At 48.4% G+C, this 17,230-nt stretch overlaps 1 protein-coding gene across 4 annotated transcripts in view; it reads right to left on the bottom strand.

Annotated features, from left to right (window-relative positions):
• LOC100681543 (xanthine dehydrogenase/oxidase-like) overlaps positions 1-17,230 on the bottom strand; it is a 49,110-nt gene that overhangs the window by 14,828 nt on the left and 17,052 nt on the right. For 2 of the 4 annotated variants that reach the window (XM_039910103.1, XM_029049797.2), the window contains exons 8-24: positions 15,699-15,767; positions 15,255-15,341; positions 13,800-13,941; positions 13,026-13,118; positions 12,428-12,579; positions 11,914-12,007; positions 11,273-11,382; positions 10,690-10,859; positions 10,320-10,494; positions 8,579-8,662; positions 7,949-8,118; positions 4,958-5,081; positions 4,290-4,409; positions 3,880-3,982; positions 3,289-3,413; positions 530-663; positions 306-393 (exon numbers count right to left, since the gene is read on the bottom strand). In XM_039910103.1, coding sequence (XP_039766037.1) covers positions 306-393; positions 530-663; positions 3,289-3,413; positions 3,880-3,982; positions 4,290-4,409; positions 4,958-5,081; positions 7,949-8,118; positions 8,579-8,662; positions 10,320-10,494; positions 10,690-10,859; positions 11,273-11,382; positions 11,914-12,007; positions 12,428-12,579; positions 13,026-13,118; positions 13,800-13,941; positions 15,255-15,341; positions 15,699-15,767 — 2,040 coding nt within the window. The remainder of the gene's footprint in view (positions 1-305; positions 394-529; positions 664-3,288; positions 3,414-3,879; positions 3,983-4,289; positions 4,410-4,957; positions 5,082-7,948; positions 8,119-8,578; positions 8,663-10,319; positions 10,495-10,689; positions 10,860-11,272; positions 11,383-11,913; positions 12,008-12,427; positions 12,580-13,025; positions 13,119-13,799; positions 13,942-15,254; positions 15,342-15,698; positions 15,768-17,230) is intronic. The other 2 variants (XM_029049798.2, XM_039910104.1) reach the window with 2 other exon arrangements.

Here is a 17,230-nt window from a genome sequence, read left to right on the forward strand (position 1 = left end):
GAGGAGCAGAAAGGTAAAGAAACTGAATCTGAATTATCTTGAGTTGGTGACAGGGCCCTGGTCCCCCATCGTGGATTTCCTGTGTTTCCCGGAGGATAGCACTGCCATCTCGTGGCAGACCGAGGTGCTTATGTTCTGGGCTACCCTCCCAAAAAGGAGCCTGCCCAGGGCATAATTGAAGAAACTCGGAAGAGCCACACTTTAACGCTCCCATTTTGGGACTCTGCAGCCTTCAGTTGTCCCACTCATTCCATCTTAAGTGCTCTCTGCTGCCAGCCCCGTCAGGGCTCCCCTCCATCCCATACCTTATAGCGGGCCATGAAGGGATGCCTCCCGCCCATCACCAGCATGTCTTCATCTCGGTCCAGCATGCAGCGTATGGGCCGGCCGGTCCTGCGAGAGACACCGCCACCTTTACCACTCTCCAGGCTTCTCTCAGGCCCAATTCCGAGCCCAGCTCTGGGATCCCACAGGAACGCTGCTCCCCATAAAGCCTGCTAACCCCCCAGAGCCTGTGCTGGGCACTTACTTGTGTGCGGCGACGGCCACCACTGTGGATAATATAGTGGTTCTGGACTCCTTTCCTCCAAAACCTCCTCCCAGTCTCTTCACATGAACTAAAATCCGGTTTGGTGGGACACCCAAGACTTTGGAAACATAACGCTGTGGAAAGAAGACACCCCTGTAAATGTCCGGGCATCAAGGTCAACACTTACGAAGCCCATACCAGCCAGGACTGTTTCCAGACCAGCAGCTGGGAGCCTAATGGAGGAGGAAGGAACCTGACCTAAATTCACCATATTCATTAGCGGTAAATTCAGGCTCTACCCTGGGCCAGGCTCAGATGTTTCCAGTCCACATAGCCAAGAGTCTCTCCAGGCCTGGCATCATTAGACTGTAAGCTCCGCCCTGGCAGGAATTGTCTTGTATTCTGCTCTACATTTCTATGGGCCTAAGAAGTGCTCTGGGGAAGTATTGAATACTAGTGAATGAATGAAAAACTAGGCACTTGACACATGCCATTGAGGGTGGTGATGCTGGACTTTCAGATAACCTTATCCCCACCCCAAGTCTTCAGCAGTTCGAACTGTAGTAAGAGCAGTCGCAATAATATTGAGTGGCCACTTGCTATAATGGCACATCTCCTCCAAGAGGCCTTCCCTGATTAAGTCCTCCTTTCCTCTTCTCCCACTCCCTTTTGCATCACCCTGACTTGCTCCCTTTATTTATTCCCACTCCCAGCCCCACAGTACTTAGGTACGTGTCTGTAATTTATTTATTTATATTTAATTGTCTGTCTCTCCCTCTTGACAGTAGGCTCATTTTGGTCAGGTAATGTATCAGGTATTAGTGGAAGAAGCACGGGCTTGGGAGTCAGAGGTCGTGGGTCCTAATCCCGGCTCCACCACTTGTCAACTGTGTTACTTTGGGCTGGTCACTTAACTTCTCTGTGCCTCAGTTACCTCATCTGTAAAATGGGGTAAGACTGTGAGCCCCATATGGGACAACCTGATCACCTTGTATTCCCCCCAGCATTTAGAACAATGCTTCACACATAAGCACTTAACAAATATCATTATTATAATTGTTATATCATACTCTTCCAAGCGCCCTGCACACTGTAAGGGATCAATAAATATAACTGCCTGATTGACTAATTATAGTGCACATGGAAAGTAGTCCCTGACCAGAGGATTGTATGCTTTGAAGTGTGGAGACAAATATATAGTATATATAAATGGTATGTACATATACATATATAATAAATACATATCTTCTCACTGTGCCTCGTTCTCTCCTGTCTAGCCTTCGACGCCTGGCCCATGTCCTACCTCTGGCCTGGAATGCCCTCCCTCTTCAAATCCTCCAAACCATCACACTTCCCCACTTCAAAGCCCTACTGAAGGCTCATCTTCTCCAGGAGGCCTTCCCAGATTAAGCCCCCCTATTCCTCTGCTCCCCCTCCCCTCCACATCACCCCAACTCACTCCCTTTGCTCTACCCCCATCCCCACCCCACAGCACCTGTGTATATATGTACATATTTACTGTTCTATTTATTTCTACTAATGAGGTATATATATATCTATCATTCTATTTATTTATATTGACGCTATTGATGCCTGTTTACTTCTCCTGACATCTGTCTCCTCCTCTTCCAGACTGTGAGCCCTGGGCAGGGACTGTCTCTCTTTGTTGAGGATTTGTATTTTCCAAGTGCTTAGGACAGTGCTCTGCACACAGTAAGCACTCAATAAATATGACATTGAATGAATGCATATCCTATAATTATAATATATTATATATTATTAATAATATGATTATATAATATACTATAATTATACACTCCATATTTACAGGTGGAGTGTATAATTGAACATATAATTTAATAGACATATATACAAGAGTGTTGTGGATAGGTATAAATACCTTCCCCAGTGTGAGTGTTGGGCTTAGACAGTATAGAGTGCTGGAAATGAATTGGGGAATCCTTGTTGACAGAGGAGAGATTGGGATGTAAGAAGACCTGTGACTTCTCTGATGGAGGGAGTGGGGGACAGGAGTTTCAAGCCAGGAGGGTGGCATGAGCAAGGTGATAATAATAATAATAATAATTGTATTTAAGTGCTTACTATGTGCCAAGCACTGTTCTAAGCACTGGGGTAGATACAAGGTAATCAGATTGACCCACATGAGGTTCACAGTCTTAATCCTCATTTTACAGATTAGGTAACTAAAGCACAGAGAAGTTAAGTGACTTGCCCAAAGTCACACAGCTAAGTGGCGAGTCCAGAATTAGAACCCACAACCTCTGACTCCCATGCCCGTGCTCTTTCCACTAAGCCATGCTACTTGAGGGAAGGAGGGAATACTGAAATCAAAGTACAGTTAAGAGATTTCTTTGGGAGGAACAGAGAGAGCGAAGAGGCAGTAAAGAGAGCAGACAGGTAAGGTGGGGTGAGGTGGTGGAGAACCGTGAGGTGATTGGAGGAGTTTTGGCTTGATGGGGAGGGACAGAGGAAGCCAGGAGGAGTAGAGGAGAGATGAGAATGAGTGTCGTAAGGTGATCTGGGACAGCAGGGCAGTCAGAGGGAGGGACATGGAGGGGTAATGAAGAGGGAGGATCTCCATAGCCCCTGCTTCCCTGGGGAAAAGGGGGGATAACGGACTCAGAAAAGGGGCTCAGGTCACGGGCCCTTTAAGTAGTCATATCTTTCTGGCATCCTTTTCTGCTTCTCCCTCTTTTCCATCCTCTGTTCTCCAAAGTCCAACATGGCCAGTTGGTCACCTGTGTCACGTTTATGTTCTGGGTGGACACGAAGAGCTCCATCTCTCCTGATTCTCCTTTGGGGACCGCAATGGTGCAGTGAGTCTCCAGATAGAAGTGCTTCTGTCCACCTATGTAGACCTCTCCTAGAGAGGCAATGGGAGATAAAGCCATCAGTAGCACAGAGGCTGAATCTGGACCAGTCGGTAAGCTGGGGAGCTCAGCAAGCTCGGGCACTTTGAAGGAATCATTCTTTTGGTGAAAAAAAGGACCCTGTAACATCAGGAGAGTTTTGGATTGAATGAGAGAAAAACCTTCCTCTGAGGTGCTGATTCACGAAAGACATGATCATGTTCAGCCATGGAATCTCCTCCCTTAGGTCGCTCTATCAGGAACAGGGAAAACACTGTCTGATTGACTGGCATTGGTGGAGTCCTGCCTGGAGGCAGAGGGAGAGACTGAGTGACTTCCTTTGGCCCCTTACAGTTGGGAGCTCAGGGATTCAGCAATATGGGGGAGATTTCCATTGAGGCTGTGGTAATTATATGTCATCTTCTCAGACAAGGTGACTTCTCTGATGGAGGGATACTTCTAAAACATTCCCCCCGGCACCTTCGAGGATGTGTTCAGCATCAGCAAATCCCTTCTGGAGGTCTCCTTTCTCAATCTTCAGCAGAAAGTTACCCGTATGAAATGACTTCTCCTTCAGGGCGTCCTGAAAAACAAGAGTGGAACATTGGGTTATCATAGTGGTTGGAAGAGCAAGAAGGGAAAGAGGATGAGAAACTCTCAGAGCTGTAGCACCCTTTATCTCTCGCTCATAATGCTCACTGGGGTAGAGAGAGGGAGTTACTGGAAGGGTGAAGTTCAGCAGCAAAGGGGCAGCCTCTTCCTCCAGAGTAAACTCCACAGCTACGCAGAGGTGATGAGCCCCATGACCAGCAATCACTGAATGGGAAAGCATTTTGGGGTGGATGGTGGGGTCCCAAGGAGCTGGGAGACCAGGGCCCAGGCTAGCCCACCTCGATCGAGATGATTGCAGGGAGCTCCTCGTAGGTGATCTTCACGGCTCTAGCAGCTCTCTGGGCGTGCTCAGGGGTGTCGGCCACCACAGCTCCGATGATGTGCCCGATGCAAGTGACCTACAGGCACACAGACTCCTTTACCAAGCTTCCAATGGCATATATATATGTGATACCTATTCTGATTAAAAGTACTGATTTGGTTCTGGACCTCAATGCCATGGGCCTGACTTTCCATCTGACCAATGAAATAATAATAATATAATAATAATAATGGTATTTGCTAAGCACTTACTATGTGCCAAGCACTGTTCTAAGCACTGGGATAGATACAGTATATTCAGGTTGTCCCACGTGGGGCTCACACTTTTAATCCCCATTTTACAGATGAGGTAACTGAGGCACAGAAGCTTTCAGGAGCCAAGAAACTCCAATCGGTTTTCCAACAACAGCCCTGAAGTATTTGCTGTCCTAGTCAGTTTCTGGCTCCTTACAGGATGTCACCTCAACTTTCTCCTTCATCCTCCCCCAGGAGGATATCTCCAGACTGGTTCCAATCCCACTGATTTCCCCTCCATGCCCACAGGCCAATTTCCAACCGAATGAAAATGCCTCTCGCTTCCCTCTTTAGATACTTGGGGAGTATCTCCTTCCACTCCACACCATACCTCATCCTTAGCAAAGACTGTTTCATCACTGAATAGCCCAGTGATATTACTTCCAGGAATATCGTCGGCCGAGAGGAAGCACTCAAATCCGGGGACATTCTGGGCTTCCGACGTATCGATCGATCTGTGGGGAGGAGTCACGTAAGCGGGGAGGAAACACCAACCCTCTATCTCGGTGGAAGGCCGTTCGTTCTACAGGCCTGGGATGGGTCAGTCCTGGCAGAGCCAAGGGAACCCAATTCCCTCATCACAGGAGTTAGCACTGCCAGGACCCCAGCCCTCGTGGCTGCACTACCAGTCCCCTCCAGCCAGACCCAGCAATCAATCAATCAGTCAATGGTATTTACTGAGTGCTTTCTATGTGCAGAGCACTGTTCTAAGAGTTTGGGAGAGTATAATACAAGAGAATTAGCAGACATATTTCCTTCCCATAATGATCTTAGAGTCTATAGGGGGAGATAGACAATAATATGAATAAGTAATTTATAATAAATCATTTAAAGATACATATATAATAAGGGGCTAGTACAGAGGTTAAAATGTGGAGATTGAAGGCCTTCCATCACAAAGTACAGCCAACAAAAAATGAACGTGCGGAGACTTAGGTCATTCTACAGCACAATACAATAAAGTATTACAGAGTTGGAGATTTGGAATTCATTATTCATTGGGATCAATTTAGAACTGTCACAACTAGCAGATTTTGGTTCCAAAGAAGACTATGGGCATGCATGCTGTTACAAGTAATGTCTCCATCAAGCTGAGAAACTGAAATAGAATTATTTCTTGGACTTATCTTTCTAAAAGCTCTAAGTGTTTTCACACACACTAATTCATTTTGTTTTTCCAGCATTCCAATGAGGAAGTGGTGAGCAGGAATTACTCCTGCTGTACACATGCAGAAACTGAAATGCAAGAAGTTAAGTTGTCCAAAGTCGTCTGAGTTAGAAGTAGAACCAGGACTAGAATCCAACTCTACTGACACCAGACCCAGCCGTCATCCTTTCTGCAGGCCCCTGGCACCCCCAATAGCTCACTGAAGAGTTTCCAACCTCAGAGGGCAAAATCTGAAAATTTAACTCTCATTCTCTTTTGACCAGCTTCACAAACAGAATTTTCACAAGTCTACCATAAACAAGCAACTCTTTGCTCGGAAAGAACCACCACCTTTTTCCAGCCCTGATAGGAGAAACAAGTTAAAGACGACATCCTGAAACAAACACAAACTCAAACACTTGATCACAGAAGCAACTGCCTTCTTGGTTTACTCCTGCCAATAAGTACCTTTTCAATATGTAAACTAAAATAGAAGCTGTGGATCTTCAGAAATTGGGGAAGCCTCAAGTTCGAAGCATGTAAAACTGCCAAGAGACTACCAAGGAACTACCCCTGAAAACTATTATCTTGTTTAGAAGACTATTTAATAACACGTACAGGACTCACTAACAGCTTTTATTGGAAAAGCCTACAGATGTGATTCCTTTGCTTTTCACTTCGATGTTATAGTTTACTGACCGTGGTCTTCATAAGCGTCACTGGAACATCCGCCACCCACTCAGCATTGCATGGAGTCTCATGGCCTTCTTTGGTGACAAATACATTGTGGTCCTTCCAATTCAGCAATTCAAAAACCTAGTGGCCCCTTCCTGGATTCTTGTAGTGTGTTGGCATATCATTTGAACAAATGGCATTTTGCAGATGGAGCAACTGAGACTCTTTCTCTGGATCTGTCCAGGGCAGAATCAGAGCCAAGACTGGCATAGTGGACAGAGCACGGGCCTGGGAGTCAGAAGGACCTGGGCTCTAACCCAGTTCTGCCATCTGTGTGAGCTTGGGCAAGTCATTTCACTTCTCTTAGCCTCAGTTCCCTCATCTGTAAAATGGGGATAAGACCCTGAGTCCCATGTGGGACAGGGACTGTGTCCAACCTAATTAGCTTGTATTTACCCCAGAGCTTAGAACAATGTTTGATACACAGTAAGCACTTGACAAATTCCTTCATTATTTTAGAAGCCGGGAACTATATTTGTTTGGTGACATTTCGCCGGGCAAACAGAAGAGAGCAGAGAACCAATTAATAGCAAGGTGCCTGGAATACTAAAATAATTTAACCACAAGGTATGGCGGGAAGGGGGAGACAGAGGCAGGTGAAAGAAGGTGTTTGTCCCAGATGGTTTATATCGTTATTATTACTGATAATAATAATAATAATATAGTTGTGACATTTGTTAAGTTCTTACGGTGTGCCAAGCACTGTACTAAACACCAGGGTAGAAATTATACAAGCATATTAGATACTGCCTCTGTCTCATATGGGGCTAATAGTCTAAGGGAAAGGAGAATAGGTATTTTATCCCTATTTTGTTAGAGGATAAGACTGATGCACAGAGAAGTGAAGCGACTTGCATAAGATCTAATAGTAAAGTGGTAGAGCCAACATTCGATCCTGTTTCTCCCGACTCCTCGCTCCATGGTTCACGTGTGTGACATATGATAGATGCCAGTTTCCTGGCTCAACCCACAAATAGAATTCTACCATCTCCCGAGTGAATGGAGAGAGGAAAATGGTGATAATCCACTCTGCTCAAACACTACCTCGCTTCAGAGCCCCCTTCGGTCACCTAGAAATATTTCCTTCGACTCAGTTTCAGGCTCTATGACTTGTAGCGGGGGATCTCAGAGAGGTAGCAAGGGGATGCCGAGTTTCTGACTCAGTGCTCTAATCACCCAGTTCCACTCCCTCCAATCCTCTCAATTAAACAGGATTCCCTCCAGAGTGACGAGGGATAATTACAACATTCACTGCATATTATCATTTTGCCTTCTGTGATCACCCCAAGGATGTGAGTCACACCCACTCTCTGACTTATCACATTGCATCATGGGGTATTCTCAGACTGGTGCCTTGGGCCTGAGCATTAGTGGCCCCATCGTGGTCCTTTTGGGGCAGTGATCCTGACCCCAACATGCCCAAGTCTCAGCCACACTCACTTGATCCTGGCGTGGGCCTTGGTGCTGGTCACCAGCCACAGATAGAGTTCATTGGAATACAGGGGGATGTCGTCGCAGTACACGGCCTCTCCACAGGCCTGCATGGCAGCTGCGAGGTGGGGCAGAGGCCGGCCCACCATGTCTTCCTCAGACTGCCCTCTTGGCACTTCCTGGAACCAAAACAGGGCCTATCAGGGTCTGGGAAAACTCCATGGGAAGGTTTCCTGGGTCACTCTGGCAGCCAAGCTCTGAACCCTTCGACAGGATGACAAAGGGAGTGAGGAAAAGAGAAGGCAGGGAGGATGTTGGAGACAACAGAAGGGAGGCAGGATGGGAAAAATTCCATTCCCCCCACCACTGAGCTGTGGGAGGAAGAATCAGGAAATGGCCATGATGAACACAGGCAGAGGTGTAAGCAGGAATGGTGATAAGAGGGAGGTGATTCAGGGAGAGGTTGAATATAAACCTGAATCTAAGTCTGCCCTCGTCCCCTGAGAGGTATGCAGTCAATTTGGATTATTTCCTGAGGCCCCCATCCCCCAGCACCCCACCACCACTCACCAAACATATTTCTAAATTCTCCAGCCACCTCGACTCAGAGTTGTCCACTTTGGGGTTACCTCCCCTTACCTGGAAAAGCTGGACGTTGGCCGGGGGATCTTTGTGAAAGTGAGAAGTGGCGCTGACACAGGTGGGGTCCAGTTTGTCACACTTCTGCATGGGACAGAGAGCAGAGTACAAGATAGGTCATATATTTGCCCCTTTCAATGTTTCTCTCCTCTGCTGACCCTACTTTCCTCAAGTCCCTTCCCTCAGCACCCTCACAACCTCGCTTGGTCCTCTCTGTACTTCACATTCTAGAAAGGCTGGCCCACCCTTTAAGTATGGTGGCTGGGGTCTCTGCCGTGGGGAAATTTCTCTTTCCATGAGGATCCATAGCGAGAGCTACAAGGGCTCGGACTGAATGGGCTGAGATCCCTCTCCCCACCAGGCTGGTGGGCTAAGCATTCGGTAATCAGCCAAGGAACGGAGATCTGCCCCTGCCCAATCAATAGGGTCAACAAAAGTCTCTCTACCCTCCTCTCCCAGCACCTCGTTTTCAGCCAACTGGGCAGCAGTGGGAAAGATCGAGAAAAAAGTGTTGTTCCCACATGTACCTGAAATGAAATGCCAGGAGGGAGATGACGGGGATAGATGAGCTATGGGACACTCACATGGAAGCAAGAGCAGCAAAAACAGATGGCACAGGAGGGAAATGGCAAGATTAACATCCTGTTGTCAACCTCTTGCTCTCTCCCTACCCTCTGCCTGGAATTTCCTCCCCCTCCAAATTTGAAAGAGCAGTGCTCTCCCCATCTTCAAAGCCCATCTCTTCTAGGAAGCCTTCACCAATTGATTTCTTAACTACCCAACTTATACCTATCCTACTTCTTCCCCAGCATTTCACCTAAGCCCTTATCAATTTGCACACTCACAGAACAATTTTTAACACATCTTTCCTACTTTCTGCTTAAGCAGGAATTCAGATACATATTCACTTTTCCTTCTTTCTCCTATCTGCAATGAATTTAGTATCTGTCTTCCTCTACTAGGTTTTAAGATCTTTGAGGACAGGGAACATACCCACTAGTTTTATTTTACTCTCCCAACCACTTTATCCAGGGCTTGGCAAATTGAAAGTGCTTAATAATAATAATAATAATAATAATGATAATTGTGGCATTTGTTAAGTGTTCACTATGTGCCAAGCACTGTACTAACCACTAGAAGCAAATCAGGTTGGACGCAATCTCTGTCCCGCATGGGGCTCACAGTTTGAATCCCTATTTTATAGATGAGGTAAGTGAGGCATAGAGAAGTAAAGTGCTTGCCCAAGGCCACATAGCAGACAAGTGGTGGAGCAGGATTAGAACCCAGGACCTTCTGACTCCCAGGCCCATGCTCTATCCACTATGCCATGCTGCTTCCCCATAGATAGCACTGGTTGAGTGACGGCTCCCCTTGAACTCTCACACACCTGTCTTCCCTCTCTCCATTCCCCCTCTCACTGTAGAATGGCGCAGACACCCGGAGTCAGGCGAGGTGAATTACGAGAGAGGAAATGGAGGAAGAAGCAGAGTTAATAAGAGAGAAGGGAAAAGGAAGGAGGGAAGGAAGGGGGAAGAAAGGATTCCCCATGTGTTCCCAAGTGAAAGGGATGGATCCCGGTCCCCATTTCTAGGGTGGGATTAAAGCAGCGGAGACTGTGGTTAGAGAGAAGGAGAAAGTGGATCAGAGGAGGTAGAAGGGAGTCAAAAAGGGTGGGGTGGGGGAGGAAAGGGACCAGAGGACTTGGACAGTCTCTGCTCTGACCAGGCCAAGCACAACTGACCCCTCTCATACTCTTCTTGCTGAGTTTCAGGAGCACGGTGAGGTAGAACTTGAAGAAGAAGCTGAGGGTGAGCGTGCGCCGGAACTCCACCTTCCCACCCGGCGCATCGGGAGCCAAGCGGAGCTCCTCCTCCAGCCCAGCGCACACATCCGCCAGCAACGACTCATCCCAGTCCCTGCCCGGGGAAAGAGAGGGGAAAACCTGAGAGAGGCCCAAGGGAGGGATGGAAGGCAGAGGTTCCATTCCATGGCAGCCCAGGAAAGTGAGAAAATGGCAGACGGAACAGCAGTGAACCCTGCCAATCCGTTAGTGGAGGGCTCTCTTCTACCCACCAGCTCCATTACAGGATGGCCATTTGGGATTCTCTTACCTTCCTGTCTGCTTTCTGCTGGTCTCTGGGGCCTGCAGGATTCTATTTCCCAATCCCCCGAAACTCATCTCCAGCTCTTGCACCTGGATGGTACCCTGATTGAACAGGACTCTCATTCCACAGGTCACATCATGACGGGAGATTTGCTTGAAGGCAGAGAAGTATTCATCCTAGAGCAAACAACAAACCAACTTCCAACACCACGGGGCAACCAGGATGGTTTGAGGAAGAAATAAATATCAGAGCAATAAAGTGTATGACTTTGGGCCCTCCCCGAGGAACGGGGATGAACATAGATCCACCCTTATCCCAGCCTCCTTCGTCGCTCCTTGGATCTTTAGCCCCTTCAAATAAAGGGCAAATAATGACAATTTCAGCAGGCTGGAGATTTGATCCAGAGAATTGCTCATCCTGACCATGACCCACAGAGGAATAATTCCTCAAAGATGGTAAGAGTGATGGATCAAAGACTGGTCATTAGTGCAAGAAGCAAGCAACTTTAGCTTACTGACAGGCCCAGGATTTGAGTTCATATGACCAGCTGAGACACTAGCATCCTGGTCCAGTTGGTTCTTGCCCTTACCTCTCTGCTGTAGGGGATCTGGATAGAGAGGAGTATCTCCTCTGGGGTGAGGATTGTCTTTCCAAAGCCCATATAGAAGGTGTGATCCATCCGGATGGTTCTTCTCTTTCCTGGGAAGCAACAACAAACCTCAGGCTGGAGCAAACAGAGTTCCCATGGCACTCTGTCAGCTTGGTGTCTAACCCCAGTATGAGATGTGTAGGGTCTAAGTGCAGGGAAGGTTTGAAGTAAGGAGGCAATCAGCTTAATGGGAGAAGATGTCTCAGAGAGAACTGGATCATGGTTCCTCCATCTAGAGACACTAAAAATGTCCAACTGGGTCCCTGGGATTAGTGACAAGGAGGTTTTTCATTGTTTTAATTCTGCTTTCCCAATTTGTGGCTCTGGGCCAATCCTGTGGTCCCAGTGGGGAAATTCACTTTGTTGACCCTCCCCTCGAAGTGGGCAGATGAGACTCGGGGTGTGCCCCGAGACCTGTAACTGGCTCAGCGTGGCCTTGAGCATCACAGCTCACTCCGTCCCTAAGGGGACAGTCAGACCAGACCTGTCCACTATGAACCCTGAGAAATAGTCTGTTCCTGGTTTCTCCTTCCAGTTCCTCCTCCCTCAAGCCATCCCATTGGAGAGCTGATGTGACTCACCTTTGGACACCAATGTCAGTTGGGCTCCACTCGCCATGAACAAGGGGTTGAGGTCTGAAGCCGGGCTGGCGGCCATGATGTTTCCCCCGATGGACTAGGAACGTGGAAGCAGAATGTGGAGTCAGGGGCCAGGGTTCATCGCTGGGGAATTGGGGTAGGAGCTTGTTGGTTGGCTCAGGCCCGTGGAGCTGGCCCAAACAGGAGCTCACACTCCAGCTACATTACCCCCGGCACAACAAGGGCAACAGCAGGAGTGTCATGCTCCTCTTCAGGCTGCTCCCACTGAAACTTGGGCGGGAAAAGAAAGGTCAGGATTTGGGGTGGAGGGGAGTCAGAGTCGGTGCTTGATTCCTAGTTTCTGGCTTTTCCCTAGCAACCTCTGAATTATTCTCCTCCTGGTCCCATTTTCTATCAGAAGGAGGAGAGGAACGGGACCCTGAGTCACTGAGACAGAGAGATGTATTGTGAGTGGCTGATCCCAAACACAGCCCAAAGCTTGGGCATAGGCCCTCACCGCAACTGATTTGATCTGCTTCCCAGAAAACCAGCGTAACTGTTCCAAGATTCCCTGGAACACCTCCGTCTTGTGGGCGGGGAGCTTGGTCACGGCACTTGCCAGTGTCTCTTCCATGAAACTCAGGGTGCAGGAGGCGCCGAAGGAGATGCCTGTGAATGGAGAGACAGTGCCCCCTGATGGACCTGCAGCACCTCGCGGCTCCCCAAACTCCTTCACCTTCATCTGAGCAGGTTGGGACAAGGAAGAGTTTCATACAGACTCTCCCACCTTGAAATATTCACAAAGCCTGCTATGGGTAATAGTCAGGGGAAGCTTGGGTCATCTTTCGAAGCAGGGGTTGGGACAGGAAGTTCCTGGGAGGCCCTCAAGTCCAGAAATGAAGCCCAGACATCCACGGACACTTCTAGGGGCCAACTCTGGTGAGAGGCGGAGTAACGCAACCCTCCCCCTGCTAGGGGACTGGATCTGTGGTGATCACAAAGTCTAGAGAGTTCTTATCCAGATGTGTGGGTTTGTACAGATGGAAATACTGAGGCTAGGGGATTTGCCAAGGTTGAGGCTTCTTCCCCGGATATGGCATGGGGCCCTCTCTCACCTTCTGTTCCGTGCTCCACAGCATTCAACTCAGGGATCCAGGCCGGACAAACTAGGACTGGGTACACTTTGTTTTCAAACTTCATCTCAATCCCTGGAAGGGAAGGAAGGACAAACCCCATGGGTCCCAGTCACCCTGCTGGTCTCCGGGTTGCCGAGGGCCCGTGGTGCTCCAGCCTCAGAACAGGTCACAGGGCTTGTCCCAGACCCTGCTCCAGGACACTATGGGGCTCAGGCCTCCTCTCCAGCAGCTCCTTGGACATGGGGCAGAGATCACCCGGCAGCTGGGCTCCCAGTCAAGCCCACTATACTTCTGTGTCTTTCCCATAGCAAGATGTGGCTGCCTGAGGTGCAGGTTGACTCCATGGACCGTGCCTGGACAGACAAACCCAGGTTTGTCCAGAATGTTTTCAACTTCCTACTGGCAAAGCTGTCAGATCCAGCAAGCAGTAGGAACAAGGGCTTCAAAGAGCCTATTGTGTGCCAAGGCCCAGTGGGGTTGGGGACAGAGGGAGCTGACCTTAGCCTTCTCTGCTCCCCTCCCCATTTCCTCTTTTCAGCAGCACAGACCTCCCGAGGGCACCTGAACATTTGGCTTCCCTGGCCCTGCTTCCCGCCCAACGGTTTGCCATAAAAGTGGCTAGAAAAGGAGCAGAGTTGCTCAAAGGCTCAGCGAGGCTGTGGGACTGGCAGAATCGGGTCGACTGAATTTGGGCCCTGACCCAGGAAGACACAGATGCAACTTTGTGGCTCCAAGGATAAAGTCTTCTCTTACCCACTTTGGTGTTCCCCACCACCAGCATGGCTTCCGGGTGCTGAGCTTTGAGGTCCAGCAGCTCCTTCAGGGTGGCTACCTGGATCCACCTCACACGCTCCCCCTGGAAACAAAGCTGCCTCCGAGGGGCATTTCTGAGCTGCTGGAATAAGATTTCATCTTACGTTTTACTGCATTTGGGACCAGCCTTTGGCCAGGTCAAGAATCTCTTATCTTCCAACTGGACCAATTTTCCTCTCTTGGTTTTCCCAGGTATCCCCAGGCCCTTGGGACATCACCATTTAGCTCCCAATAAGCTTTATCAGGTGGCAGGTTAGAATATGTATGTGAACGACCTTGGAAGGGACAGGAAATGGACAGACAGGACAGGAGTTCAAAGGAGGCGTTTGTATAGATAGGAAGTGCCCAGAGTGCAGAAGGAGGATCGGAAGAATGGGCTTTGGAGAACTGAGTCAAAAGGCTTCGGGTTTGATGACAGTTAAGATGGAATCACAATGGTGGATATGGAAACCCTGACTGCAGGAACCCCACCACAGGGGAGGTTTTTGTTCTCAATGTGGTCTGTTTGTGAAGGGGGCCCAGAGCAGAGGGAGGGGTCAGACGGCAGGAAAAGAGATACTGGTTGGGTTGAAGGTTGAGGAGCATCAGCAGTTAGTTGGTGGCCCTAGATCAGCTTGAGGTGGGGATGAGCCATCCAAGTTGAGAAGGTTATGGATGACTGGAAATGCAAATAGGGCAGAACACAGGACACATAGCTGATTCTTCAGAGCTCAGTAGACTCTAGCTACATATTGGTTCCAGGCAAGGAGCAGGATTTGGAAGTGGCCCCAGCTGTACATAGACCCTAGGCAGAGAGTGGGGCTGGGAAGGGGCTTCTACAGAAGCAGCATAGCTTAGTGGGTAGAGCATGGGACTGGGAATCAGAAGGCCCTGGTTTCTAATCCCAGCTCTGCCACTTGTCCACTAGTGACCTTGGGCAAGTCACTTCACTGGGCCTCAGTTACCTCATCTGTAAAATGGGAATTAAGACTATGAGCCCCATGTGGGACATCTACCTCAGCGCTTACAACAATGTTTGGCACATAGTGCCGAACAAGTACCATAATTGTGGCTCAGTGGAAAGAGACCGGGCTTGGGAGTCAGAGGTCATGGGTTCGAATTCCACCTCTACCACTTGTCAGCTGTGTGACTGTGGGCAAGTCACTTAACTTCTCTGTGCCTCAGTTACCTCATCTGTAAAATTGGGATTAACTGTGAGCCTCACGTGGGACAACTTGATTACCCTGTACCTACCCCAGCGCTTAGAACAGTGCTCTGCACATAGTAAACGCTTAACAAATACCAACATTATTATTAATAATTATTCTTACAGGGATTAAGCTTCCACTATCTAACTATAGCTTTCATCCACCCGAGTCCCAGTAGTTGATTCCTTTCCCCCGGAAGATTTCCTACCAGCAGCTCCGGTGGGAAGATGGGCTCCTGAGTGGGATCTAAGGGCATGAATTCCTCAGGATTGAACAGGGACTGCAAGAGTGTGACCTGCCAGAACAAAGGGATTAGTGGGGTTAGCATCTTCATGTCAACAGTCTGCACACCCTCCTTCATCAAAGAGCCCTGCCCTACCCCAGGGAAGACCAAATTGGGCCAGGCCGAGGGGAAGAATGTAAGGAAGAGATGGGAAATATTTTAGGAGTCAGTGACCATTCCTGGATGGTGCTCGTATTTTCTATTATTTGTCACCTGAACAGAAGGAAGTTGTCCTGCAGATTCTGCAGATTATTCTGTCTCCTGAGCCCATTTGGCAGCTGGCACAGCTACATTCTACCAACACGGGCAGCCTGGCAATTGCAGAGTCTCCTAGATGGGGGACAGATTGGGGGACCAGGTCCCACCTACCGAATTGTCTTCCTTTTCATTCAGGCAGCAGTTTGGGTTCTTTCCTTTTCCCTCACAGCATCCCACATCCTGAAGAGACAAGCATCCAAATGGGGAAATGGCTATTTCCTCTGAAATTTCTATCAGTCAATCAGTGGCACCTATCGAGTGCCTGCTGGGTGCAGAGCACTGCACTAAATGCTCAGAAAAGTACACTATAATAGAGTAGCAGTATGGCCCTGTGGATAAAGTATGGGCCTGGCAGTCAGCAGCACCTGAGTTCTCCTCCCAGCTCCACCATTTGTCTACTGCATGACCTTGGCCTTAACTTTTCTCTGCCTCAGTTACCTCATCTGTAAAATGGGGATTGAGATTGTGAGCCCCATGTGGAACACGTACTGTGTTGAAATTGATTACTTTATATCTACCCTAGTTCTTTGTATAATGCCTGGCACATAGTAAGCACTTAAAAAATACCACAAAAAAAAATAGGTAGACACCATCCCTCCCCAAAAGGAGTTTGCAATCTAGAAGGGGAGACATATTTTAAAATTAATTGCAGAAGGGGAAATGGCAGAGTGTAAGGAAATATAAATAAGTGCCATGAAGTTGAAAGTGGGTTGAATATCAAGTGCTTAAGGGGTAGAGATACAAGTGCATAGAGCAGTGCTAATGGTCTCCGAGTTCTTAGCAGGAAAACCCAGTTCTGGCTTCTGGTCCAGAACTGCAGAGGGAGGAGGAGAGGGAGGAGGAAAGGGAAAAGAAGAAGAAGGAGGAGGAGGAGGAGGAGGAAGAGGGGGAGAGGAAAAGGGAGAAGAAGAAGGAGGAGGAGAGGGAGAAGAAGAAGGAGGAGAAGGAGGAGAGGGAGGAGGAGGAGGAATGGGGGGAGGGGGAGGGGGAGGAGGAGTTACTTCCCCAAATCCCAACCCACCTCCTTCCCAAGCTGTTCTGCTGCCGCCACTGAACGCCAAGGGCCCAGGTTTGGCTCCCGTACCAGAGGGCAGCTGTTCTTTTACATACAGCTAGAGGAACGCACCCAGGACTGGGAGTCCTGAAGGTGGAGAACTTGCCACTGGCCTGCTCTGTGACCATAGGCAATCTCTTCATCTGTCCCAGATTCAGTTCCCTCACCTGTAAAATGGGGATAACAGATCGTGAGCCATGTGCAGCTCTTTAAAGAGAAGTTGATTGTAAGTGACCTTTAAGAAAGACTAATTTACATATGCTCACCCACTGCCAGTCTTTTATCACTTTAACAAAAGTTTTCATTTGCTGTGTTTAATGGAATCACCTGTACTTATGGTCAGGATGGGGAGAAACTCAGAGCTGTAATTAGAGTTAGAACCCAAGTCCTCTGACTCCATGCCCATGTTCCTTCCACTAGGCCATCTACTCCTCAATAGTAACCAGAGCTATTTAAAATTTGATAAACTCCTTTTAGTTTCAATTTAGCTGAATGATTTTGAGAATATTATCCAGACTGAGACTTCTACAAACTCCACACAAAATATCAACATAACAAAAGTAATGACTGTCATGATAGGATAATGAAT

This window comes from Ornithorhynchus anatinus, chromosome X1 (assembly GCF_004115215.2).
Source record: "Ornithorhynchus anatinus isolate Pmale09 chromosome X1, mOrnAna1.pri.v4, whole genome shotgun sequence".
NCBI lineage: Eukaryota > Metazoa > Chordata > Mammalia > Monotremata > Ornithorhynchidae > Ornithorhynchus > Ornithorhynchus anatinus.